Source organism: Callithrix jacchus, chromosome 13 (genome assembly GCF_049354715.1).
Source record: "Callithrix jacchus isolate 240 chromosome 13, calJac240_pri, whole genome shotgun sequence".
In the NCBI taxonomy this organism is placed as follows: Eukaryota; Metazoa; Chordata; class Mammalia; order Primates; family Cebidae; genus Callithrix; species Callithrix jacchus.
This window is the reverse complement of record NC_133514.1, coordinates 77205358-77233084: the sequence shown is the minus strand read 5'-3', so window position 1 is coordinate 77233084 and position 27727 is coordinate 77205358. Positions and strand designations below refer to the sequence as shown.

Below are 27727 nucleotides of genomic sequence, written 5' to 3'. Positions count from 1 at the left end.
TAATGCATTTTCATGAAATAGCTACCTGAACTTGATAGGACTTTGTAAAAGGACTTTGCTAGGGACGCATAATTTCAACTGCATAAATGAATAAAAACAAAAAACAAAGCAACAAGCAAAAATCAAGTGATTTCATTGTCAATAGTAGTGTGGCAGCCAAATCGGTTTAGGTGCCAAAAGCAATTCAAAATAATTTAATTTTTAAAATGCATTTATTATAGACCTTTAATCAAAATATAGAATGAGTCAATGATTTAAAACCAAATCACTCGCCCCGTGTTTTGTTAAATAAAGTGTAGAGAATCTGATCCATTGCCATTATGCATGCTAAACACTTGCAATAAATTGGTAAACATGTTTCCAGTATACACAGTTTTGAATTAAAATTAGGAAGACATTTTCTACATTTTGGGGTAGGGATACCAACTCTGAAAGTATACACAGAATCTGAAACCTCATCTAATCCCTCTTGAGAATGTCCTATTGAATATCCTCTCCTTTCCCAAGTTTTTTATTTGCACGTCTAAAATGTTGTCACCTTTTCCTAATGCCATGAAGGTTCTTTGTGGCCTAAACTTTTTTCCTTTGATCTCTCTCAATTGAATTTTAATTGAGAAACATTTCCTTTTTATGCAATAATAATTTATTGTAGGAAAGAAACAAAATACAGAACTGCTTGCAATGCCGGTGAAACTGTGCATATGACTCTACAATGAATTTAAGTCTAATGCTAAAATTTGATGTAAGTGTTCAATTAATGGCGCATAAAGCTAAAATGTAATTTGAAATAGAATGGTTTAGTGCTATTAAGGCTATAGACTATTGGGCCAGACTTTAATTCTTAATAATAATGCTGAATTTGGCTAGACATAGGTAGTAAGATTAGCTAGATGACTATCGCAATTATAATGGTTCCCATTAAGTTTAAGATCTCTTTCTAATTCTTAAACATTAGCTTAAAGAGCATGCATGATGATTATGTTTATTGACCTTCTTTTTCTCCTTTTAACTACATGGCCAAGAAACCATACTTATACAACTAATCATTAAAGTGTTTCATATTGTCTTAACAATATTATCAATAGATCTAGTGGTCATTTTATTTACTTTGCCTTTTTGCAAATCTTTCCATGTTTTCACTCTGCAGGAAATGGTGGTCCTTTAATATTGGATTAACTTTTGAATGCATTTGGTTTTTCTATCTGCAGTATATCATTCCTTGAAATATCTAGGCATTTATACAACTTAAACTTTATTGCAATCTGATTTGAATTTAGATAAAATTGGAGATATGTATTTTATTACTCATGAGCTCTTGAAAATCCACACAAAATGACACATTTTAGGAATATGTAAAGGCTATCAGAATTATTTTTTCAATCATTATTGAATTATGATATCTGTTAGGTCTTTTTTCTGCATTTGTATCTGTGTACATAGTAACTGTTACTGGTATATTGAATGTGTTTCTTTCAACGTATTTGTCTGTAGTCAACTCTTTGTTATCTACATGAACAAAATGGAGAAGAGGTATGGACTATTCAGTATTACTCATGTTTGAACTTAAAATATGTCCTTTTACTAAAAATTGAATGCAGATGTGGTTAGCAGTTTGGAAAGTCACCTCAAAATTAATGATGTGACATTATAAAAATAACTGGATTGTGTTTTGTCTTTCAGTGTTTAACTCTTCTCAAATTCTGCCAAAACTTTACCTTCCATGAATACATCACTGTTTTCTGGTTTTCCTTTATCAATTATATTATATTATAGGGTAAGTGAGTTCAGACACATTTCTTAAATTAGGGTCTAATCAAAGGGTTAAGTTTCAAAACTCTTTCTTGCTACGTGTAAAATAAGACTAACTGGTGGAAATCCAAGAACTAAGAGGGAAAGTCAGTGTTATCAATAGAGAAAACAGTCTGCATATATCTGTGTATACACACATATACACACACAACTTATAGTGTGATATTGTAAACTTACATGTATTACTCATATATATAAAACTGCCAATAATTACATTCAAGCCAGGAGTGGAGAACATATGCTATAGCTAAAAGGAAATAGGCTGGAAGCCAGACACAGTTTCAGATTTCTAATCTAACACTCATTTTGTATCTGTACCATTTTTGGCAAATTATTTACTCTTTTTCTTTATATGGTGGATAATGATATACATTGTGTGCTAAAATGAATGAGTTACTATGTGTAAAGTGCTCAGCATATAGTAAACTTGTGAATGGTGTTATTTCTCTCCATCTTTATCCAGTCACTATTCATGTTCCATGTAGAAGGACAGGCAGCAAAATTAACAGAGCTCTATCATTTACCCTAAGTATAATTACGGATCTAATTTCCTATGCCTGCTCTGATGCCTCTTTGTTGGTAGATAGCAATAGTAATAATTTTCATGCATGCTTTTTTTGGTACATCCTGTAGATGTCACTATCCCTGGAAGTTCGCCATTTGGGTTTAAAGAAAGCATGACGAAAGGCCAGAGTTCCTGTGTTTAGGAGCTCTCCTGCCTACATTTGTTTTCCACGATTAAATCTGGTAAACTATTTCAAATCAATTTTCTGGAAAAAAAATAAAATTGAATCTTTTTTAAAAAACAATATTTTAATATGAATGGAATATTCCTTTTCAGAGTATAGAACAGTAACATATTCATGTAGAATCTCTATGGCCCTACTCTAAAGATTAACAAAGAAAATCTTTATTCTATCACATCTAGGACACTTAGCCTTAAAATTCTAGTTAGCATTATTATTATTTTTTTGCCTAGTGCTTTTTATAAATACCTATTGGTTCACTGTCTTTATTACTAACTAGAATATTCTAAGCTAGTACCAGTTTCTGCTAGTTTGTTATATAAAAATTCCCAGAATTTTTGTCAACTTATAATGAGACTAATGAACCAAATTTGCAGCCATTATATTGTGGAAAAATAGCACTGGAGTAAAATTCAAGAGGTCTGAGCAATTCATTTAACCTCTTTGTGCATAGGCCACAGTTCGCTCACATATATTATATAATTATATAAGACAGGGTTTGTAGAGTGTGCAGATCTTGACAGTGTTGAAATAGGGATTTATCTATATACTTTTGTGATTAGTGCCAGGAAGGCTTTGGGTTCCAAACACATTTTCCTTCTGTGTCGTAGTGCCGCAAGTTTTAAAATTAGAACTCAATCTATTTGAGTTAAACCATTGACCCCTGTATCTTTATATAAAATTGAAATATTATTATACAAGAGAATGTAGAAAATTAATTAAGCTTCTAGGAGTCATTAATACTGTATATGATCATTTAACATACTTGTTTCTGTCTCTCAACTCTAGCTGAATTTAAATCAAGCCAAGAGTGAAGTAGAAAGAAAATGTGAGTCATTGACATAGAGTAATCTATTGACTTCCCAATTAGCATCGAACTTTCCTGATTTTTTTTTTTTTTTTTTTTTTTTTTTGTGGCAGAGTTGTGCTCTTGTTCCCCCGGTTGGAGAACTATGGTGTGATATCAGCTCACTGCAACCTCTGCCTCCGGGGTTCAAGTGATTCTCCTGCCTCAGCCTCCCAAATTGCTTGAATTATAGGCATGCACCACCATGCCTGGGTAATTTTACGTATTTTTAGTAGAGACGAGATTTCACCATGTTGATCAGGCTGGTCTCGAACTCCTGACCTCAGGTGATTCACCCACCTTGGCCTCCCAAAGTGCTGTGATTACAGGCATGAGCCATTGCACCTGATCCCTGTGTGGTATCATACCTAATAGCCTTTAGTATGTGTTTGATGGTCAAAAATTAAGAACTGTGTCATAAAGATGAGGAATAAGTCTCAAAAAACTCCATAAAAATATTTATTTTCAAAAAGAGGGAACTATATCTATTCAAAATATTTTAAAAGGTTAGAGTATATTTTGAAATAAATGAATATTATTACATGAAAAGCTCTGAGAATTAAATACATTTTTCAAAAAAAAAGATTAGGCATGCTTCACTCATAGAATATAAAAATACTGTGTGTTTGAGTCTCTTTCACTTCTTTTTACTATTGTGAATTTTTCCCTGTCTCGCCACAGATCTGAGTGCAAGTATAGGTTGTCTTTGAAGCAAAGGGGTGAAGAAAATCTCGATTAGGCTTAGAATTTAATTTTATGTCTGTAAGCCAACTTCTTTAATGTAGAAAGAAAATTAAGGAAAAATAATACCACAAACAAATATAGGTTCCTGCCTATTTTATGCAGATGCATTGTTTTTCCCCTTTTTATTATTACAAACTAGAGCACCTTAAATAAACTACTGCTCTGGATGTCTAACAGAGACAGAAAAAATTTAAAATGAACTATTGCAAATTCAAATTTTTGGTAGACTTTGTCTACCAAATAGTTCATTTTAAACTATTATTGAACTCATTAATAATTGACACTGTTATTCAATAAATCTGTGATCTAAAATCATATTTTATAGCCAGTTTACCTTAGAGAGTTTATAGATATAAAACAGCACTCAAACAGAGATATTTTACAATATTTTTTTTAGGTTATTTTGCTTCTATACATAGATATAAAATATCTACATACATTTGCATAGCTATAGACAGATCTATATCTTCTATGTATATATATCCATCTATTTCTCTATATATACACAAATATCTATATAGATGTATATCTATAATATAGACATGTATCTATAGATATGTTTAGATATATATCTATATAGATATAATTATACAAAGATGTAGATCTATATATATCCTTATGTATTTAGAGAGAACGAGCTGTAAATATCTATATCTATATATATATTATGTATAGATATATAGATCTATATTCATGTATATACATAATGTGTAGTATAGATATATAGACATATAGATATATCTATCTATAGATGTATCTATCTATATTATAGACATACATGTATATATCTATATAGATATATGTCTATATTATAGATATAAATCTATCTATATATGTCTATATTATAGATATACATCTACATAGATATATGTGTATATATAGATAGATGGATATATATATCTATATAGATATAAATATAGGAGATATAGATCTGTCTATAGCTATATAGATATATCTAGATATTTTATATCTAGATATATAAAATATCTATCTATATATCTAGATATTTTATATCTAGATATATAAAATATCTATCTATATATCTAGATATATAAAATATCTATCTATATATCTAGATATAGATATAGATATATATAGAGAGATATATTTAACATAGGTGCTTCCCATTTGCTTTTCAGGGAAATCTTTGCTGTTCCATCAAATAATAGTATCATCTTTGAGGTAGAATATAAACACATTACTTTTCACATTGGTTTATTCATCAGTTACACACATACACCCCATATTCACACAAACATGTATAGACTTTACACAAGTGATTTCTAAATATTAACTATAGCTAATGAACTTTATTCAGATTACTGTCAGATGTGTACAACATCTCAGAAGGAAACACAGTAGCACAACAATCTAATTTATTAACTAGTAATCCTAAAACAAAAGAATAGTGTACTACCGTTCATTAAAATTGAATTATATCTCATATAGATGTAGTTGCTCATTGCAGTGGCCAGAGTAATAGTGCAAATCTGTAAGATTCAAAAGCTGTCTTCTTGGTAGTGGAGTCAATCAAATGATGTAAGAGCTTATCCAAACAAGTTTATCATCAACTAATGTCACACACCACATCATCAATAATTTTCATATTAAATTATTATATCCCAGTGAATATTCTTTGAAATACAATTTACCTTTTGGAGAAACTTCATTAGCTCTTTATGCTAGCCTAGTAAATTGCTACTTTAGTGCTCCCTAGTGGTGAAAAGGAGCCAATGCGCTTTGAAAAGTAAGCTGGTTAATGCCTCCTAGTGGGTGATTCTCACTCAGATCAAGAGGTTTGTTTTCCTTGCTACTCTGCTAGTGTAAAAAAAATAAAATAACCAAATTCCTTAAAGTGTCTGCATGTATGCATCTGTATAAATAACTGTATAGGTAACGAATTTGCATAGAGTGTAATAGCAAGGAGATGTAAGACATGAAACACTGGCATGAGATTGTGGAGATGGAATGGTCCAGCTTTGATGCCAGCTAGACTTGATTTTAAATCTTGATAGTGTAAGTTCTACATGTGTGATGTTGGCATGTTATTATTTTGCAGGGTTGTTTTTAGGGCTATAAATAATATATATAAAGGCTTTAACATAATAATTGCTTCAAACACTATAGATACCATAATAATGTGGTGAATAGATGGGTTTTTCTTTATAATATGGAGTTGTTTTTAGAATAACAGGTGTTGTAAATTGCTTTCATCTCCTATTAACCAGGTAATGAAAAGCCTACTTTTTTTTCATGTCCACAATACTCCTTAGTGACCGATGGATAACACCCACCCGTGTCTTCATGGTTTTCTCATAAATTCGAGAATATTATTCACTAGCTTTATGAACAGCAGACTTAGCTGTATTATGATGAGTAAAGAGCCAGCTTTTACCTATTTTATCTGTTTATCTGTTCTCCCCATTTTCCCCTCCACCCTCAATTTCCTGGGAATGTCCTGTCATAATGAACACTTTCCTCAGCTGTATTTGAGGTTCTTGGTTATGGATGAATTCCAAAAGAAACTGAGTCAGTAACCTAGTTGCTTCTTCTGAGAATTTAGAATTTGGAACAAGAAATTTCTATCTTTCTGTGCTTTTTCTCATCAGTAGATAATATATAGACATGATATATTTGATTAGATATATTCATTAGTATCTAATCATTTGTATAGTCTAAAGCAATATTTCTCAATTGGGCCATATAGGCCTTGGGGGCAGACAGGTGGCATTGCCCAAAGTGCTCCAGGCCTTTTAATATCCCATAATATGTTAAGTTTCAGCTTCACCAATCCCCAGATACTGTGATAACCAAGATGCGTCCTTGTTCTCTATTTGTAAAGGTCACCTGATGAGCACAGTAAACACTCCCAGCTGAAAGACATTTTTATAAAGGAAACCACATAGCCAGTTCTCTACTTGGCACCTTTGAAAAATGTGTTTCTTACTTGCCAGTTGTTGAGCAATTCAATAATTCAGACAACTAATTCTGCAACCATGGTGCACTGTCATCATCTTACAGTCTCTGCACTTTGCCTGCATAGATACATGAAGGATACGAAACTTGCTAGAGACCCTAGCAGAGTAAAGTGAAGACTTCGCCGTCTTTCTCTGTCTCTCTAAGATGATTAATTATTGCCTGCTTTGAGTGGCCACAGCAGCTGTATTCTTGGATATGTGTTCAAAAAGAATTGCTGGCTCCCCACTGAACAGTAGTGTGTAAGAAAGGTAAACTTTAACAAGGAGAGTTGCAACAGAAGCCTAGGAGGGTTTGAACATGCCAATGAACTCTAGACCAGGAAAGTGGCATTCTATTTGTGGTTCTCGCCCAAGCCCCAAAGTAAATATAAATGTACCATATTACACATGCTCTTCAGGAAAAATTAAGACAGTAAGTGGTTTTCCACACTCCATGTAAGTAATTGTGTATTTTAATATAGTTCTTCATGTCACAAGTAATTCTATAAACATTTACTTTCCTGAGTTATCTTAATACAATATTTAGTGATTATTTTACTATTAGTGAACATGTATGAAGATCTTTTTCATTGGCCATGTGCTTATTTTTTTCATCTAGTATAAGGATTCTCTGTTATGGCAATGTTTTCCTTAGAAGCCAAATATTCAATCATGAGAAATAACACAGCTGGATGTGGTGGCTCATGCCTGTGATCTCAGTGCTTTGGGAGGCTAAGATGGGAGGATTGCTTGAGGCCAGGAGTTTGAGACCAGCCTGAGCAACGTAGCTAGATGCTATCTCTACAAAAAACAAAAACAAAAAAATAAGCTGAGCATGGTGGAGCACTCCTGTAGTCCTAGCTACTCAGGAGGCTATGGTGGGTGATCGCCTGCATAGGAGTTTGAGGCTGCAGTGAGCCATGATCATGCCATTGCACTGCAGTCTGAGTGACAGAGTCCCTGTCTCTTATAAAAAAAAAAACAGGTAAAATAAAATAGAAAGAAGTGACACAAAAATAGCACCCACAAGTTTAGGGATACATCTTCAGTTTGACTATCTCTTTTTTGAAATGGTTTAATTTACTCAATAAATGGCTATTTTAAATATTGTAAAATAAAGTTCGAAATTAATTAAAGATGTTAATTAGCCAGGAGAAGTGGCTCATGCCTGTAATCCCATCACTTTGGGAGGCTGAGGTGGATGGATCATGAGGTCAGGGGTTTGAGACTAGACTGACCAACATGGTGAAACCCCATCTCTACTTAAAAATACAAAAATTAGCCAGGCGTGGTGGCACACACATATAATCCCAGCTACTTGGGAGGCTGAGACAGGAGAATCACTTGAACCCAGGAGGCAGAGTTTGCTGTGAGCCGAGAGTGCACCCTTGCATTCCAGCCCGTGCAACAGAGTGAGACTCTGTCTAAAAAAAAAAGATGTTAGTTATTGTAAAAAGCTAAAATAAAGCTCTTTTGTGAAAATCAATATATCTGACTTTGAAATATAATCAGTAAGGCAAATAAAAGTTTCCAGTGAAAATTAATTATAATTTAACATAAACCACATTCTATTTCCTGCTTGATTATACTTCAATCTACTAATGTATACCGATGTAGTACCAAATCCATCTGCTGCTGCCCTAGAATGCTGCTACCTGTATATGTTTTCCTCCTCTAGTTTCTTTATATCATATAGTAAAACGCTTTGCCTTCTTTTAAGCTGCTTTTGCCTCTGGTCTAGCACTTGTACCATTTTCCTATCTTTGGAGAATACTGGCTTCCTACCTCTGTACCACATTCACTTTTCATTTCTTTTATTCTGTGTTAAATGCATTTGCCTCAAATCTCCAAATTGTTTTTATCTTTTTGAAAAACTGATTTGAACCATCTGAAAATACTCCTGCCTGCCTTCTTAAGATTTGCCAACCTTTATTTTAAATTTGATCACATACCCATCAAAGTCTGAGCACCACAAACTAACTTTGGATGGACGAAGTGCATTCCTCTGCTTTACACCAGTGTTTTATTATTCATTAGATATCATGATCCTTTTGTGACTCATCAAGTTAATTTAGTGGGCTGTGATCATTTTTAAAACATGAAATAGAGAAGCAAATAGAAATGATCAGTTTGATTTTATGAATGTGTGTATGTGCTAGTTATGATGTAAAATGTATTTACCTGCTCTGAATGTTGGAAAGACTTGCTTTAAATGGGTACTATGATTTCAAGCTGCCTAAAGACTGCCCAATAATCGTTTCCACACACCCTATCAATTCTGCTCTTGGTATATTCTTAGATTTTCCTGTCATAACAATTTGTTCTGAAGTTAAAATTACCTTCTGACTCAAACCCATGTTTTCATTCCTATTAGATAAATATACTCTTTAAGGTTGCTAGATTGAACAAAGAAAACACAGGGTGACCAGCTGTATTTGATTTCAGATAAACAATAGTTTTTAAAATATGTTTGGCTCCAGTATTGTATGTTTATCTAGAATTCAAACTGAATTGGGTGTCTTATATTTTATCTAGCAAACTTAATCCTGTTTAAAATCAACTCAGATACTCCTGACTCAGGTAAATCACTCTTCTCAACTAGGTAAAGAGGCAAGGGTCATTGAATGGGTGTGAAAACTGAAGGGAGAACATGATCAGAGAAGAAGGGAGAAAAAGAAAATGTGAGCTGTGCTTCTCTACAAATGGCACATTGGAGTAATTCTAATATTACCAGAGTTGAACAAAACAAGCAGTACTGCAGGATTGATAGGAACTCAAAGAAAATATGAGAATCCTCCATCAGGGCGCATGAGGATTTGGGAGTGACTATGCAAATCTGGCAGTTTCCTGGTTTTGCTATCAGAAACATCGTTTAGGCACAGGAATTCTGTTGGTCTTTAACAAATACTCACATGTCAGTTAGATACTCTATCTATAGATAGATGAATAGTTAGAATTCTGAAGCAAACTTCTTAAGAGATACGGTGAATGCAAATTTGTTTAGGCAGGGCAGTATGTCTATCCATCTAACTGATTCTTGCTAGACGTGAATATTTTATCTGAGAGTTTTCTTGTTGAGTCCTGATCAAAGTCTTTTTCAGAGCTGCTTTGAAACTAATCAGTTACCAATAGATAATTCCAATATTTTTATATATCCAGGCACATTAGTGCTGTAGAACCATATTGAGTAGTATTCAGGGATAATTATGGTGCCTATGCTTTCAATAGATATTTCTTGAATAAATAAATGTGTAGTCGAAAAAATCTTTATTTGAAAGACTGTTTCCTTACACATATCTACAAATTAATTATTTCTTCTGTAGTAGTATAGTGATGTACACTGCTAGTCCTTTCTCATGCACAAATGGGTTTTAAAAAAAGCTATTTTAATAGAAAAGAAAATTAGTTTCTGCGCATTGCAATTTTGTAGCATATCTAGAAAAATACCAGAACCATGGCTATATGTAAGTTACCACATTATATTCCACTTGGCCCCATATATGACAGTGGTTGCACATCTTTTTAAGGTCTAAACTTCTCTCTTGAGATGTATGCAAAGATATACAATATATAAAACAGAAAAAGACAGAGAGATGTTCCTTGAATTGGAAATGTGCATAGAGTCTAGATTTCTTTTCCTCAGAGAACTCTCTGGAGGTTTGTTGCCTATATATTTATGAATCATGACATTTGGGCTTTTAATAACATTTGGATTTATAGGCTTTGTTCAATTTAATTTTAATTTTATGTTTTACAAATAAATTTTCTATATCTTAATTATCCAGTTATATATATATGTGTGGCAGAGGGTTTGTGATACAATTTTTCTCAAATATAGTAAGATAAACAAATTTCACTGGCAGATTATTTCTAATTTATTCTTCATCCATGATCCCCAAGATATTCATAAGAGAAAATGCCAGAAGTTTGGCCCCAAGGGCAAATTCTTTTAGGAGGGTACAGTTTGATATTTGGCAAAAGCTACGGTGTTTATATATTTATTCACGCAAAATAAAGATATCATTGCTATTCTCTAGATTCATTTTTAAAACAAAAGGTGGAGAAAGGTGATTTCAAAAATGAGTATAATTATATGACTTTTTGCTCTAAAGCTCAATATCTGAAAAGGAGCACAATATACCAAAGTACCAAATTATATTTTCAAACTGCTGATATGTAGAAACACTAACCATTTTTTATTACACTAGAGAATTTAGGTTAAAATTGTATAATTTTGGTTGATAAATCTTTTGATTAGCTTATTTTTATAAAGTGATTGTTACTACTCATGATTTGTGAATGTCACTTGATGTCTCTATTTCAGCTCGCACATTAGCTTCAAATCTTAGACCGAGAATGGCTTCTCTGCTGGTGAATTTCTTCTTACAATTAAATGTCTTGTTCCTTTAGGAATAGGCAGTTATTTACATTCCTCTCATAAATTCCATTAAAAGTGGAAGTCCAATGCATTTACTGACTGGCTGCTAAAATATTATAGCATTGTCACAAAGCCATCATTTTAGTTACCGGTTTTGCTGGAATGGAACAGATGGCCTGTTGATTTTTTCCAGGCAGAGCACTGTGTTGTTACTCCATAGTCTGAATTGTTCTTGTGGAACTTTGTAACCTGAGACAAGGTACAGAGTGCCTGGTTGACCCTTGTATTTAGAAAGGTCGCTGCAAACTGATTAGAGCATTTTATACTTATAAAGAACTTCACACCAGGAAGCATTATAAACATTTTAGAATAATTAACCTATGCTGTGAGGTTAATATCCCAGCTCTTTATGGATGAAACAGTCTCTATCTTTGTTAATATTGATAACTGGGAGTGGCTATAAAACAGTGATTAAAGTGATAGGCTTTGAAACCATGATAGCCAGTCTTGTCTCTTGTACATAATTGGCAAAATACACAACCTTTCTGAAGCTTAGCTCTGTCATCTGTTAAACAGTGACCATGGTAGTGATCATGGTAATCTATTTGTGGGATTGTTGTGAGGATTAAATTATGAAACTCATGTAAAGTTCTGATTCAGCATAATCATTTACTAAATACTCAATTAATGGAAAACAATCAGACATAGATTGCTTGATGACATTTTCTTCTGGGTAATGCAGCCAAAACAAATAATTGTCATGTAATTAATAAGAATCTTAATTTTGAGAATTGTCAACTCTCCACCACTTCAGGGACCAAAGATTTGCAGGTGTGTATATAATACAAACTGAATAGTTAGCCTTTTTATTGAATACCTTAGAAATGAAATATTGCAATTAAAGAGGAAGGATACTTGGGACTGAGAAAAGAAGACATGGTCAAATTCCCCATGTTTTAAAATTATTTTCTGTTATTAGTTATTACCTTAATTTGCCCTATTTTATGGCTTGAGTTAAGGAGATAAACTTGCATTACATACTTATGATATATATTCTGAAAAAATAGAGCAAATCAATTATTTGTTATTAAATATTTTGGATTAACTTCTTCCATTGTTCTTACTTTGTATTACTTCAGATCCAAGTTGGAAAGGTAACTTATTTCTGGAGACTCTGATATTAAAAAAGAAAATGTAAGAAAACTTTATTATTATATATTATTGAATTTACAAGATGAGTTTTGCAAATTGGTTTGCTTGTGGTTGCTTTTAAAATTTCAGATTTTTTGATAACTCACATGGTTACCTTAACTACATTGTGTTAAGGTGAAGGCTAATAATATATAGGAACTGCCAGTATTTGGCCTTATAGTTGTAGGGCTTTTTAAAGTACCATTTTTTTTTCTTCTTCAGAAAGGCAGGACATTGGCAAAGTAGAGAATTATAGCTGTCCATGGATTTTTCAGGAATGTATTCCCAAGAGTTTCCTTGTCTTTTTTTATAACCTACAAATGGAAGATCAAGCTGAACTTGATCATTGACCTTTCTGCAAGTGGATAAATTTATCACTAGATTACTAATGTTGTGCTATTTTTGCTCCAGAGGCTGATTTTATTGTTCTGTCCATCAAAAGATACTGTAGTTAAATTACTTTTATGTAGAAGTATTACTGTACTTTTTGGATAGTAAAGGTTATTTCTACTTCTAATTTATGGCAATAATTTAATCGATTATTTTCTGTATTACTGATGGATTCCAGTCCTAATGGACTTAGAATGTAATATTTCCACTGAAAACGCTATCATTGTTTCCCAATACACAAATGAATTAAGGCCTTTAGAAGTGGTAAGTTATGAAAAATTTACCTTTTGCCACAATTCCCCCACTCCTAAACCATAGCTAATTCTGAAATGGCCTTGATATCTGGGGTGAAACCCAAGTTCTTTGTCTCCACGGCTGAGGAAATCAAGAATGCAGATACACCAAGGGTGAGGTTTGAGCAGAAATTTCATAGGCAAAAGAAAGAGAACAGCTCTCTGCTGCAGAAAGGGTTCCTGAAAAAGTGTTGCTGTTCTGCTGGGAAATGCAAGGGTTTTTATAAGCAAGTTAGTGGGGAGGGAGTATCTCATCTATATAGGGCACAGAAAACCTTTTAGGACTAAAATGTGTCATTTGCATAGGGTGTGACCTCTAGCACTCCCCACCCCAAACTTTTATTACCGAGGCAGGTCCTTAGCCTGAGTTAGTCCATGTTGCTTCTTTTTTTCAATTTGCACGTGCTAAGCAGGGTGCAGAACCCTCATGGTGGACATGCTAAGCCAAAGGTAGTTCTTTCTATCAGTGCAGCTGTAGGCATCACCCCTGTACAAACTTCTAGCTTCCTTATCTGAGTATGTCCCAAAAAGGAAAAGAATATGCTTATTAAGGCCCACAGTGCTTACTGGGACCCACTGTATGAATGTGAAAGTTGCTAATTACACAGAAGTCTCCCTCTTTGTGCTGGAACTTGCCTCCTTCTCTCTGTCTGCAGCCTGATCATCCAGGCTGTTAGAGTAGAAAGTCTGCTAAGGACTCTTTCCCCTATTTGCCTAGTTAGTTTCCTCCTTCTCTCTCAATTCACAGTTAAAAAATAAAACAATAACAAATCTTTTCCATGACTCAAGTTGAAGAAAGTTTAACAAGCACTGACTTTTTCTATGATGACGTTTTGATGCTTTGGGTTTTTTGAAAAAAAAATTTATATACATTATATATTTTCTGCATATTATATATATAAAATCTGCTTTCCCTGGCCCCTTAGCATTTTTATTATTTGTCTATTGGATAAGCCACTCATGGTTCATTAAATATGCAGAAATAGACCAGTACTTGGGAAATTCGTGTTTTGCCTCCAGCATTTTACTTTGTCCCCTGCTGTGTAACAATGACAATTCATTTCATCTCTATAGCAGTCAACCAATTCATCAAAAGGTTACTGGAAAATCTGTTTTAACCATTTGCTAAAATACTGGCTCAGTAAAAGCTCAGTGAAAAGTATAACATTATATAAACATAAGAAAACAAGTCTAAATTCATAGAAAATAATATTTCTAAGAAATACATGCCTCATAATTATTTACTTGATAAATAATGTTAGGTCGTTAGTTTATAAGGTTCAATATGGCCATGTTCTAGTTCATCCTTTGCATATTTATTTTTTGTAGTGAGCAGTATATTTAATATGTGGTTGATCACATGGAAGTTGTGTTTTTTTAGTGCTTAGTTCAGAGGGATCAAGACTAATATCTATTCTTCATGTTTTGCATCATTATCACTAATGAGAAAGAGTGTTTCCGTGTTTATAAACAAATTCTAAGGAAATCTTTATCTTTCTGAAATATGAAAAAGTATTTTTAAGAATACATTTTCAAGTGAACAAATATTCTATAAAATGTTCTGTACTGTATATTCAAAATCCAATTTCTATCCAGAAACTCAACAGTGACATTGGAAAACTGGGTCCAGTGTCACTATTTATGAATGATTATAGCATTTTACATAGTTAATTGTAATATAAGTAGAATAGTATTTTTAGTATCTGAATCAGAATATTTTTTAATTTCTGTTCTTTCTAGGTTTTATTTGCAACTGCTATTACATATTGCAAGAAATATATTAGGACTTCGATAAATGAACTGCCTTGAAGGACATGTCTCTGAGTTTTATAACCGTTTATCAACATCTATTTAAAGTTGATTTAACATTTCAAACATTCATTCCCAGCAAATGAGAACAGGTCTTTCATTAGCATAAGGGTCATAGAGGTGCTTAGCATAGGCCTCAATTTAGAAGAGGATTGGTACATAAGCTTTCAGTGCTATCTCTGAATGAGGTTAAAGAAGGATGCCCACAGAATCAAATGGCAGTATTTCATCACATAGATTTAATTATGAAATGTAATTATTCAAATATACCATAATTTAAGAATATTCCAAGGACAGGACACTGTTTTAATTTTTTTGTTTTTTTTAAGAGACAGGATCTCACTCTTGTCATCCAAGCTGGAGTGCAGTAGCATAATAATAATTCCCTGCACCCTCAAAGTCCTGGGCTGAAGTGCACCTCCTGCTCAGCCTCCTTGACTAGCTGGGACTACAGGCACATACCACCACACACAACTAATTTTTAAAATTTTATATAGAGTTAGGATCTATGTTGGCTAGGTTGTCATGAACTCTTAGCCTCAAGTGATCCTCCAGCCTCAGCCTTCCAAATTGTTGGGATTACAGGTGTGAGCCACTAAGTTGAAAACTTCAGCAATGAAGGTTGTCTAGGACATTTTCTTTTTCTTTTTTCTTTTTGCTAGCTTGATTGAGGCATAATTGGCAAATGAAAATTGTAGCCAGGTGCAGTGGCTCATGCCTGTAATCCCAGAGCTCTGGGAAACCAAGGTGGGAGGATTGGTTGAGGTCCAGGAGTTCAAGACCAGACTGGGCAACATGATGAGACCCTGTCTCCACCAAAAAAAAAGAAGGAAGGAAGGAAGGAAGGAAGGAAGGAAGGAAGGAAGGAAGGAAGGAAGGAAGGAGGGAGGGAGGGAGGGAGGGAGGGAGGGAGGGAGGGAGGGAGGGAGGGAGAGAGAGAAAGAGAAAGAAAGAAAAAGAAAAGAAAGAAAGAAGAAAGAAAGAGAAAGAAAGAAAGAAAGAAAGAAAGAGAAAGAAAGAAAGAAAGAAAGAAAGAAAGAAAGAAAGAAAGAAAGAAAGAAAGAAAAGAAAAGAAAAGAGAGAGAGAAAAAAAGCTGGGCATAGTCGTGTGCACCTAGCTAATTGGGAGGCTGAGGCAGGAGGATCAATCGCTTGAGCCCAGGACTTTGATGCTACAGAGAGCTATGATTTAGCACTACACTTCTGTCTGGGCAATAGAAAGAGACCCTGAGACCCTGTCTCAAAACACAGATTGTATGTATGTTACGTGTACAACATGTTTTCGTGTACATATACCTTGTGAAATTATTACAAGCTAACTACCATATCCATCACCTCATATAGTGACCATTTGTGGGTACATGTGGTAACACTTGAGATTTACTCTATTAATGAATTTTAAACATACAATACAGAATTATTATCTACAGTCACTATGCTGTACATTTGACTTATTCATATATCTCCAGAACTTATTCATAATACATAGCTGAAACTTTGTACCCCTTGACCATTATTCCTCATTTTCTCTACCATCCAGCCACTGGAACCACCACTGTGTTCTACTGTCAGCTTTTATGAATTTGACTTTTTCAGTTTCCATATATAGGTGAGATTGTGCTTGTCCTTCTATGTCAGATTTGTTTCCCTTATCATAAGATCCTCCAGGTTTATACATGTTGTTGCAAATGACAGGATTTTCTTCTTTAATTTAGGACTGAATTAAATGTGTGTATGTATATATATATATATATATATATATATACTTTCTTTATCCATTCATTAGTGGACACTTATGTTGTCCCCATATATATATATATATATTTTTGACAGAGTCTCACTCTATTGCCCAGGCTGGAGTACAGTGGCATAATATAGAGTCACTGAAAACTCTGCCTCCTGGGTTCAAGTGATTCTCCTGCCTCAGCCTCCCAAGTAGCTGCCATTACAGGTACCTGCCATCATGCCAGGCTAATTTTTGTAATTTTAGCAGAGATGGGGTTTCACCATGTTGGCCAGGCTGGTCTCAAGCTACTGACCTCAGGTGATCCACCCATCTCAGCCTCCCAAAGTGCTGGGATTACAGGTGTGAGCAACCTCACCTGGCCTAGTTGTCCCTGTATCTTAGCTATTGTGAATAAGGCTACATATGAGTATATGAGTACATGATCATATGAGTGCAGATATCTCTTTGAGATAATAATTTCATTTCTTTTGGATATATTCCCAGAAGTGGAATTGCTGGATCATTTAGCAGTTCTATTTTCAATTTCTAGGAGAACCACCATATTGTTTTCCATAATGACTGGGTTGATTTATATTTTCACCAGTAGTGCACAAGGCTTCCCTGTTCTCATTTCCTTGCCAATACTTTTTATCTTTGACTTTTTGATAATAGCCATTCCAATAGGTGTGAGGTGATATCTCATTGTGGTTTTGATTTTTATTTCCTTAATGATTAATGATGTTGAACATTTTTTCATACAGCTGTTAGCCATTTGTATGTCTTCTTTTGGTAAATGCCCATTCATGTCCTTTACCTATGTCTTAGTCTGTATGGGCTGCTATAATGAAATAACTTAGACTGGACAATTTATAAGCAATAGAAATTTATGACCCATAGTTACAGAACTTTAGAAACCCAAGACCAAGGTACCAGCATGTTTAGTGTCTGAAAAGAAACAATTCCTCATAGATAGTGACTCCTTCTTGGTGGAAGGGCAAAAGGGACAAACACACTCCCTCAGACCTTTTCTATATGGGCACTAATCTCATTTATGAAAGCACAGCCTCCCAAAGACCTCACATCAAAACACTACTGCACTGGGGATTAAAGTCCAACAAAAAAGTTTAAGAAGACCAGACATACAAAATATAGCAACCCATTTTTAAATCAGGTTATTTGTTTTATTGCTATTAAGTTTTTGAGTTCTTTGTATATTTTGAACATTAATCCTTTATTATGTATGGTTTGCAAATGATTCCTCCTATTCTATGGGTTGTCTATTCATTGTATTCATTGTTTACTGTAAGGAAGATTTTTAGTTTATGTAATCATATATATATACACACACAGTATATATACTATATGCAATATATATACTATATATAGTATACATTGTTTATATAATTCTGTATATGTATACACTATATATATAGTTTATATGTGTGTGTATATATATGTAATCCTATATACACACAATATATATATATATACACACACACACCTGCATATATACATGTATATATGTTTTATTTTAATTTATGTAATTCTATGTATAGGGTATATATATATACACAAATATATATATACACACACATATATGTAATCCTATATATAGTGTATATATAATACACACACATATATACACACACACATATATATACTATATATACACACACATATATATGCTATATATAATCTTATATATGGTATACATATATACACACACTCAGTATATATATGTGTGTATATATATGTGTATATATGCTATATATACACACACACATACATACACACACACACATTTAAGTCTTTAATTCATGTTGAGTTTATTTTTGTATAAAGTGTGCTACAAGGGCCAATTTTATTCTTCCACATTTGAACATCCAATTTCCCAACACCATTTATTGAAGAGATTATCCCTTCTTCTTGTGTGTTCTTTGTATATTTGACAGAGATTATTCTTTCTTTTTATAGTTTTTATTGTATAGATCTTTTACCTTCTTAAATTGTTTTTCTATTTTATTTTATTTTTGATGCTATTTTAAATAATATTGTCTTTTTTGCATAGTTCATTGTTAATGTATAGACATATGGCTGATTTTGTATATTGATTTCTTTATCCTGCAACTTTACTGGATTTGTTTACTAGTTCTTACATTGTTTTGATGGGGTATTTAGGATTTTGTGTCTATAAAATCATTTCAATTGTAAACAAAGAAAATTTTATTCATATTCCTTGTTGAGAGATTCAAGATGCATGATTAGCAGCAGCTCAGGATCGTAGCTCCCAGTGAAAGTGCAGAGAGTGAGTGGACGCCACACTTCCAGATGAATTGTTGTTGCCCATGGACCAGGAGATTCCTAGCAGAGGAGCCCCACGGGTCGCCAATGCGACTGTTTCTCCCACAAAAAAATAGCAATTGGAAGTGCTGAGGATTGAGAGTTTCACAGCAAGCACAGCTGAATCCGGGAAGGTCCAGCTCTGCGGGGGAGGGGTGTCCACCAAAGGAAAACTAAGAAACAGAAAAAAAACTTCACCATCAACAATCTAGACTTCCACTCAGAGACCCAATCTGAAAGTCAACAATTACAAAGACAACAGGTGGATAAACTCACAAAGATGGGATGAAACCAGTGCAAAAAGACTGAAAACACCCAAAATCAGAATGTCTCTCCTCCTACAGGGGATCACAGCTCCTCATCAGCAACAGAACAAGGCCTGATGGAGAGTGAGTGTGATGAATTGACAGAATCAGGCTTCAGAAGGTGGATAATAAGACATTTCTGTGAGCTAAAAGAACATGTTCTAACCCAATGCAAAGAAACTAAGAACCTTGAGAAAAAGTTGACAAAATGCTAACAAGAATAGACAATTTAGAAAGGAATATAAGTAAATTAATGGAGCTCAAAAACACAATATGAGATCTTCGGGAAGTATGCACAAGTTTTAACCGTTGAATTGATCAAGCAGAAGAAAGGATATCAAAGGTAGAAGACCAACTTAATGAAATAAAATGAGAAGACAAGGTTAGAGAAGAAAGGACAAAAAGGGATGAGGAAAGTCTCCAAGAAATATGGGACTATGTGAAAAGACCTAATCTACGTTTGATAGGTGTACCTGAATGTGACAAAGAGAATGAATCCAAGCTGCAAAATATTCTTCAGGATATTATCCAGGAAAACTTTCCTAACCTAGCAAGGCAAGTTAATACTCAACTCCAGGCAATACAGAGAACACCACAAAGATATTCCTCAAGAAGAGCAACCCCAAGGCACATAATCATTAGATTCGCCAGGGTTGAAATGAAGGAGAAAATACTAAGGGCAGCCAGAGAGAAAGGTCAGGTTATCCACAAAGGGAAGCCTATCAGACTCACAGCAGATCTCTCAGCAGAAATCCTAGAAGCCAGAAGAGAGTGGGGGCCAATATTAAACATCCTTAAATAAAAGAACTTTCAACCCAGAATTTTATATCCAGCCAAACTAAGCTTCATAAGTGAAGGAAAAATAAATTTTTTTGTGAACAAGCAAGTACTCAGAGATTTCATCACCACCAGGCGTGCTTTATAAGAGCTCTGAGAGAAGCATTACACATAGAAAGGAACAACCAGTATCAGCCATTCCAAAAACATACCAAAAGGTAAAGAGTATCACCATAATGAAGAATCTACATCAACCAATGGGGAAAACAACAAGCTAGTATTAAATGGCAGTATTAAACTCACATATATCAATATCAATCCTAAATTTAAATGGACTAAATGCCCCAATGAAAAGACACAGACAGGCAAATTGGATAAAAAGCCAAAACCCATTGGTATGCTGCATCCAGACCCATCTCACATGCAAAAATGCACAAAGACTCAAAACAAAAGGATGGAGGAAGATTTACTAACCAAATGGAGAGAAAAAAAAAATCAGGAGTTGCAATTCCTGTCTCTGATAAAATAGACTTTTTTAAAGCATCAAAGACCAAAAGAGATAAAGAAGAACATTACATAACTGTAAAAGAATCAATGCAACAAGAAGACCTAATGATCCTAAATATATACATACCCAATACAGGAACACCCAGATACATAAGACAAGTTCTTAATGGCTTACAAAGAGGCTTAAACTCCCACACAATAATAGTGGGAGACTTTAACACTATATTGTCAATATTAGACAGATCAATGAGACAGAAAATTAACAAGGATATCCAAGACTTGAAGTCAGACCTGGAACAAGTAAACTTAATAAACATTTACAGAACTCTCCACCCCAAATCCACAAAACATATATTTTTCTCAGCATCACATCACACCTATTCTAAAAGTGACCACATAATTGAAAGTAAATCACTCCTCAGCAATTGCATAGTATTTCACAGGTTTAAATGAAATATTGGTTGACTGCTTGTTTATTATTTTCCTCCTTTATTCCTTCCTGTCTTCACTGTTAAGCACACTTATTGGCATAAAAGAGGTTTTTAATACCCATTTTTAGACTGCATTCTAGCCTGGGCAATAGAGCAAGCTTTCTGTTCTCTCTCCCTCTTTCTCTTCCTCTTTCTTTCTCTCTTTCATTCTTCTTTCTTTCTTTTTCTTCCAAAAAAAAAAAGAAAATTTTATTTATTTCTTTCAAGTTTAGATGGCTTATCTTTTTCTAGCCTTTTATTACTCTGACTAGACTTCTAGTACCATATTAAATACAAGTGGCAAGAGTGGACATCCTTGTTCTATTCTTGATTTTAGGAGAAAAGTTTAGATTTTTTTCACCACTGAGTATGACATTAGCTGTGGGCTTGTTATATACGGCTTTTATTATATTGAGGTACATTTCTTCTACACATATTTGTTAAGAGTTTTAATCACGAATAAATGTCAAATTTTGTCAAATGCTTTTTCTGAATCTATTGAGATGATCATATTATTTTTATCCATCATTCTGCCAATGTGGTTAATCTCATTTATTGATTTGTGTATGTTGAAACATCTTGCAAGCTGGGGATAAAATCCACTTTACTATAGGGCATAATTTTTTTAATGTGCTTTTAAATTTTGCTTGCTAGTTTTTGTCAAGTTTTGCATCTTTGTTCATTCAGAGAAATTGGCTGTAAACTTTTTTGGAGAATTTTTGTCTGACTTTGGTATCAAGGTAATGCTGGCTTTATAGCATGAGCTTTGAAGTGTTCCCTTCTACACAGTATTTATTTTTGTGTGTGTGGGGGGATTGGGGGAAGGAGTTTGAGAAGGATTATTGTTAATTCTTCTTGGAATGTTGGGTAGAATTTACCAGTGATGCCATCAGGTCCTGGGACTCTCTTAATTGGGAGGATTTGGATTACTGATTTGATCCTCTACTCACTATTGTTCTGTTTGTATTTCCTGCTTTTTACGATTCAGTCTTGGTATGTTGCACATTTCTAGGAAATTATTCATTTATTTTGTGTTATCCAATTTGTTGGCACATATAATTGTTCATAGTAGTCTCTTATGATTCTTCCTATTTAATATCATTTGTAATGTCTCTTCATTTTTTATAATTTTATTTTATTCCTCTCTATTTCTTGGTCTAAGTAAAGTTTTGTCAATTTTCTATATCTTTTCAACAAAATAAATAACTGAGTTTCATTGATCTTTTCTATTGTTCTTCTATTGTCTGCCTTATTTATTTCTGTTCTGATCCTTATTATTTCCTTCTTTCTGTTAACTTTAGACTTCATTCTTTTTTTCTAGTTCTTTGAGGTAAAAAGCATGGTTACTTGATACCTTTTTTCTTCTTATAAAAATTAATTAATTGATATTATTATTTATTTTTTGAGACAAGCTTTCCCTCTGTCACTCATGCTGGAATGCAGTGGCATGATCATAGCTCACTGCAGTATTGAACTCCTGGGTTCAAGCTATCCTCCCACCTCTGCCTTCTGAGAAGCTGGGATTACAGGTACATGCCAACATGCCAAACTAATTTCTTTTTTCACTTTTTGCAATTTTGTTTTAGGGACAGATCTTACTATGTGACCTAGGCTTGTTTCAAACTCCTAACCTTAAATGATCCTTCCTCTTCAGCTACCCAAGTAGCTGGGATTACAGGCATAAGCCACCACACCTGGCTCTTTTTCTTTTCTTTTCTTTTTCTTTTTCTTTTCTTTTCTTTTTTTTTTTTTTTTTGAGACAGAGTTTCGCTCTTGTTACCCAGGCTGGAGTGCAATGTGCGATCTTGGCTCACCGCAACCTCCGCCTCCTGGGTTCAGGCAATTCTCCTGCCTCAGCCTCCTGAGTAGCTGGAATTACAGGCACATGCCACCATGCCCAGCTAATTTTTTTTTTGTATTTTTGGTAGAGATGGGGTTTCACCATGTTGACCAGGATGGTCTTGATCTCTTGACCGCGTGATCCACCCACCTCGGCCTCCCAAAGTGCTGGGATTACAGGGATGAGCCACCATGCCCGGCCCGGCTCTTTTTCTTAATGTGGCATTTATTGCTAAACACTTCCCTGTTTGAACTGCTTTTGCTGTATTCCATACGTTTTGATATGTTGTGTTTTCAGTTTCTTGCACTTAAGATATTTCTTGATTTCCCATTTTATTTCTTCTTTCAAGAAATCAAGAGTGCAGTTTTTATTTTTACATATTTGTAAAATTTTTAATTTTGTTCAAGAGTGCGGTTTTTATTTTCACATATTTGTAAAATTTGTAATTTTTCTCCTATTATGATTTCTAGTTTCATACCAGTATGTGCTGTAAAGATACTTCATATGATTTCAGTTTTCTTAACTTTGTTAGGACTTGTTTTGTGGCCTAACATATGATCTATCTGAAGATTCTTCCCAGTTGACTTGAGAAGAATGTGTATTATGCTGCTATTGGGTAATAAGTTTTGCATATGTCTACTAGATTCATTCAGTTTCTAGAGTTGTTCAAGTTTGCTGTTTCCTTATTCATTTTCTGTCTGAAATATCTATTTACTATTGAAAGTGACATATTGAAGTTCTCTGCTATTAATGTGTTGCTGCTTGTTTATCCCCTCAGTTCTATTAACATTAGCTTTGTGTATTTAGGTGCTTTAATTTCAGATACATATATATTTACTATTGTTATGTTTTCTTGATGTATTGACTTCTTTATCATTATGTAATGACCTTCATTGCCTCCTGTGACAATTTTTAACAAATACTCTATTATGTTGGATGTAAATATAGCCAGCCCTGATCCCTGTTGGTTACCATTTGCATGGAATATATTTTTCTATCCTTTCACTTTCAGCCTATGTGTCCCCTTAAATGTGACACTTTTGCAGGCAGCATATAGTTGGTTCTTGTTTGTTTGTTTTTTTAATCCATTCAGCCACTCTGACTTTTGATTGGAGAATTTGATCCATTTATGTGTAAAGTAATTATTAATAGGTAAGGAGGTAAGGACTTACTATAGCCATTTTGCTAATTGTTTTATGACTATTTCTCAATTTCTTCCTTTCTTGGTCTCTTCCTTTGTGATTTGATGATGTTTCTGTAGTTGTATGTTTTGATTACTTTTTCTTCATCTTTTGCATATCTACTTACAGTTTTTAAAATTTATGGTTACCATGGGACTTACACAAAATATCTTATAGTTATAACAAACTATTTTAAGCTGATAACAGCTTAAATATTGCTTTCAACTGCTTCAAATACTTGGTGTCTGGAATGTAATGGGGGCCTGTTGCTGGGGTCCAAAGTGAAGTTGAAGTTGAGTGCTCACTTCACTGTCCTTCAACCCTGTGGAGAACTTCTTTCTCCAAGTTGTGCTGCATAGGTTTGAGAGAGAGTTGACACATGTAATGTGAAACCATCTTTTCTCTTTTCTTAGTTGAGTCTTTTCTTATTTCTGTGCTCCACTCAGGTGCTCTAATCACTTACTTGGATTCCTTAGTTGTTGTGAAGATATTTTTGTGCATGGATGGTTATTCAAGTTCATGTTTCTGTAAGGGGATAAATGCTAGAAACTCCTATTTCACCATCTTGGTGACTCCTGAAAATTCTAGAACTCTTAATTTCGAATAGGCCTGGGAGAAAAGATTCTAAATATGGTAATTTATTTTTCTCTTTACCTGCATTGCAGGAGAAATAAATATTACTTTTCAGAAATGAGCATGAGATGTGAAAAGCCTGCTTGGAAGATCTTTCTTCCCTGTGCATAGGAGGTGTCTGTGGTCTGTGGGCCCCAGTGAATATGAGGTGCGGAAGAAAAGATTCAGGGAGAGTGGAATGCCATGGAAGGTGTCCCTATAAAATGAATTCTAAACACAAAGAAAACTATTCCTAAATAAGTGCTTTTATCTTATATAATATATAGTGCTATGCCAAGTACTGTGTAAGAGCCACACCAGAAAGAATAATATGATAAAATACTTGCTTGAAAAATCTTTTCTAAGATACAAAGTGGGGTTTTGTATTATTTCATGCAGACATGTATACATGAGCACAAACATATTTTTGATTATTACATGTATTATTTTTCAGAGTAAAGCTATAAAAGTAATGTAATATAATTAATAATAATTTTAAGAAAAATTGGTGTGGGGCTAAATGCTGCAACAAATCATAAGATTTATTCAGGTCAATGATGAATCTATCTAGAAGGGATTTCTACACAAGTGCTTTATTAACATGGGGAAAGGAGCATATTTCAGAAAGTATCAGGGCCGTAGAAGCCAATGGATTGTCTCTCTACCTCCAGTACTTACCTATCTATCTTTCAGTGAAATCTTTCTCTTTTATAAAGTAGATAAAAGATTTAATAGAAATCTAGAAAAACCAATGGAGCCTTTACCTGAAATCCTACTTGTTAATAAATTTACTGGTCAGACCCATTAGTTCTAATGGAGAAGAACTTGATATGATTTAAATATAAAATATAAGGAAGCAGCATGCATTACAGACTTTTTTTTCTTCTGAGTTATAAAATATTTCTTCAGAGAGAAAGAAAATAATCTTTAATCAAACAAATAAATCAGGTGAAAGTGTTTGTTCCCTCTGTAAAAATAAAAAAATAGGATTCAAATTCATATTTGCTTCTCTGTGTGTATGTGTTTATAGAGAAAGAGAATGAATGAGAATATAAATTGTATATATATTTTCATATTAAATAACAATTTTTTTCACAAAATAGTTTAGAATTGTTCGAATCATTTTCCTCACCCAATCACTGCATAGTCTGAAGCAGTAGTTTTTGAAGTTTGGATATCTTACTCTATCAATATTATATTTAAAAGTAAGAGTTCTATATTTCAACCCCTAGGGGTGTTAAATTTTAATAACCTGTATATGGATTATCAATGGCTGATTTTAATTGTAAGCCTGTTTCTCCTCTTCAGTATTCTTATGGCTTCTTTTCCCTTAAAGTCAATAGGATAGGCTAGGTGATACAAACTGATTTTAATATTAAATTAAGAGGAAAATGAGCTTTATAATTTTGAATCTTAGTGTATGGGGTTTCCTCAAGGCTATGCTCCTATAGCATGGATAAGCCAAAGTTGACTCCATCACCACTAAGGGGACTAGCACCCATTTACACTCTATTATACATTTGGTACACATTTTCCCTCATTTTTACTAATTTAAAATACACTAGTGTGTATAAGGGCTATAGATGCACTTAAGGAATCATTTGTGGCATTTACGTCTTATTTGCAACTCATTTATTCCTATTTCTTATCGTTCATGTTAAATATTAGTGCTATGTTGGAAATCTGAAGCCCTGCATCACACTTCTTAGTAGCACTGTCTGAGTCACTGTCAGCTTTTATTTAAATATATTTAACTATCTATCAGTTTCACTTAAGGAATTATTAGATTTGATGAGAGAACTTGGTGTTTGAAATGTTAATATTTATAAAATTACTGTAATGGGAGTATGGATTTCTAACTTGATTCTACATTATGGTTCTGAAAACAAAGCTTTGTATAGGACACAGAAAAAGCTTGCTCTGACAGTCAATGTGAGCTGTTATGGACATATATTATTAAAAAATTCACATAAAATAAATGAAAATGGTGGCCTAAATGCATTTCCAGGTGTGTCATTTTCTGTGGAAGGGATGATTCACTGCAGTAAATATATACATGAGTTCAGTTTGAATTTATTTTTTATTCTCACTTAAAATATTTTGAAAAGCAACAATGAAGAAATGTTTATTATGTGAAACCCAAAGTTTATTGCTCCTATTTGGGGCTAAAATTTTTTAAAAAGTATGTAAAATTGGATACAAATTTGATTGTTCTAGCAGTAAGTTTAAAAATAATGTTGGCAATGTTTAATTATAAGGAAAATTCACTAGAATACCTGTACACTGTAATTATTTTACCTAAAGAAATGCAAAAATATAAATACATGCCCATCCAGGTGGGGCTGATTTTTTTTCTCCACATGGCATTATTGGCTCTTATTAAGAGACATCTAATCAAGTTTGATAGATATTTCTTGAAATGATGCATGGTATGCAGTGCATGCTTTCATTGTGCTTCCTGCCATTATGGAGTAATGTGTCTTATTTGGAAATACAGTGATCATTTCTGTTAAATCATCTTCAGTCTGCTTATATAATAACACCTATATTTTGTGAATCATTTCAGATTTCAGAGAGCTATGCATTCCTACCAAGAGAAGCGGTGACACGATTTCTAATGAGCTGCTCAGAGTGCCAGAAAAGAATGCATTTAAACCCAGATGGAACAGATCATAAAGGTAGCTGCAGTGTCAAATAGTGAGATTTAAAGTAATTTGATTCATAATGGCAATTTATATCTCACATTTTTATAAAAACATGGCAGACTGAAACAGTTCAACAAGTCAGATCATCTCATTTATTCAA

At 33.7% G+C, this 27727-nt stretch overlaps 1 protein-coding gene across 15 annotated transcripts in view; it reads left to right on the top strand.

Annotated features, from left to right (window-relative positions):
- NOL4 (nucleolar protein 4) overlaps window positions 1-27727 on the top strand; it is a 380536-nt gene that overhangs the window by 82555 nt on the left and 270254 nt on the right. For all 15 annotated transcript variants that reach the window (XM_003734633.6, XM_002757158.7, XM_078346926.1 and 12 more), the window contains one exon: window positions 27489-27600. In XM_003734633.6, the coding sequence (XP_003734681.2) occupies window positions 27489-27600 (112 nt within the window). The remainder of the gene's footprint in view (window positions 1-27488; window positions 27601-27727) is intronic.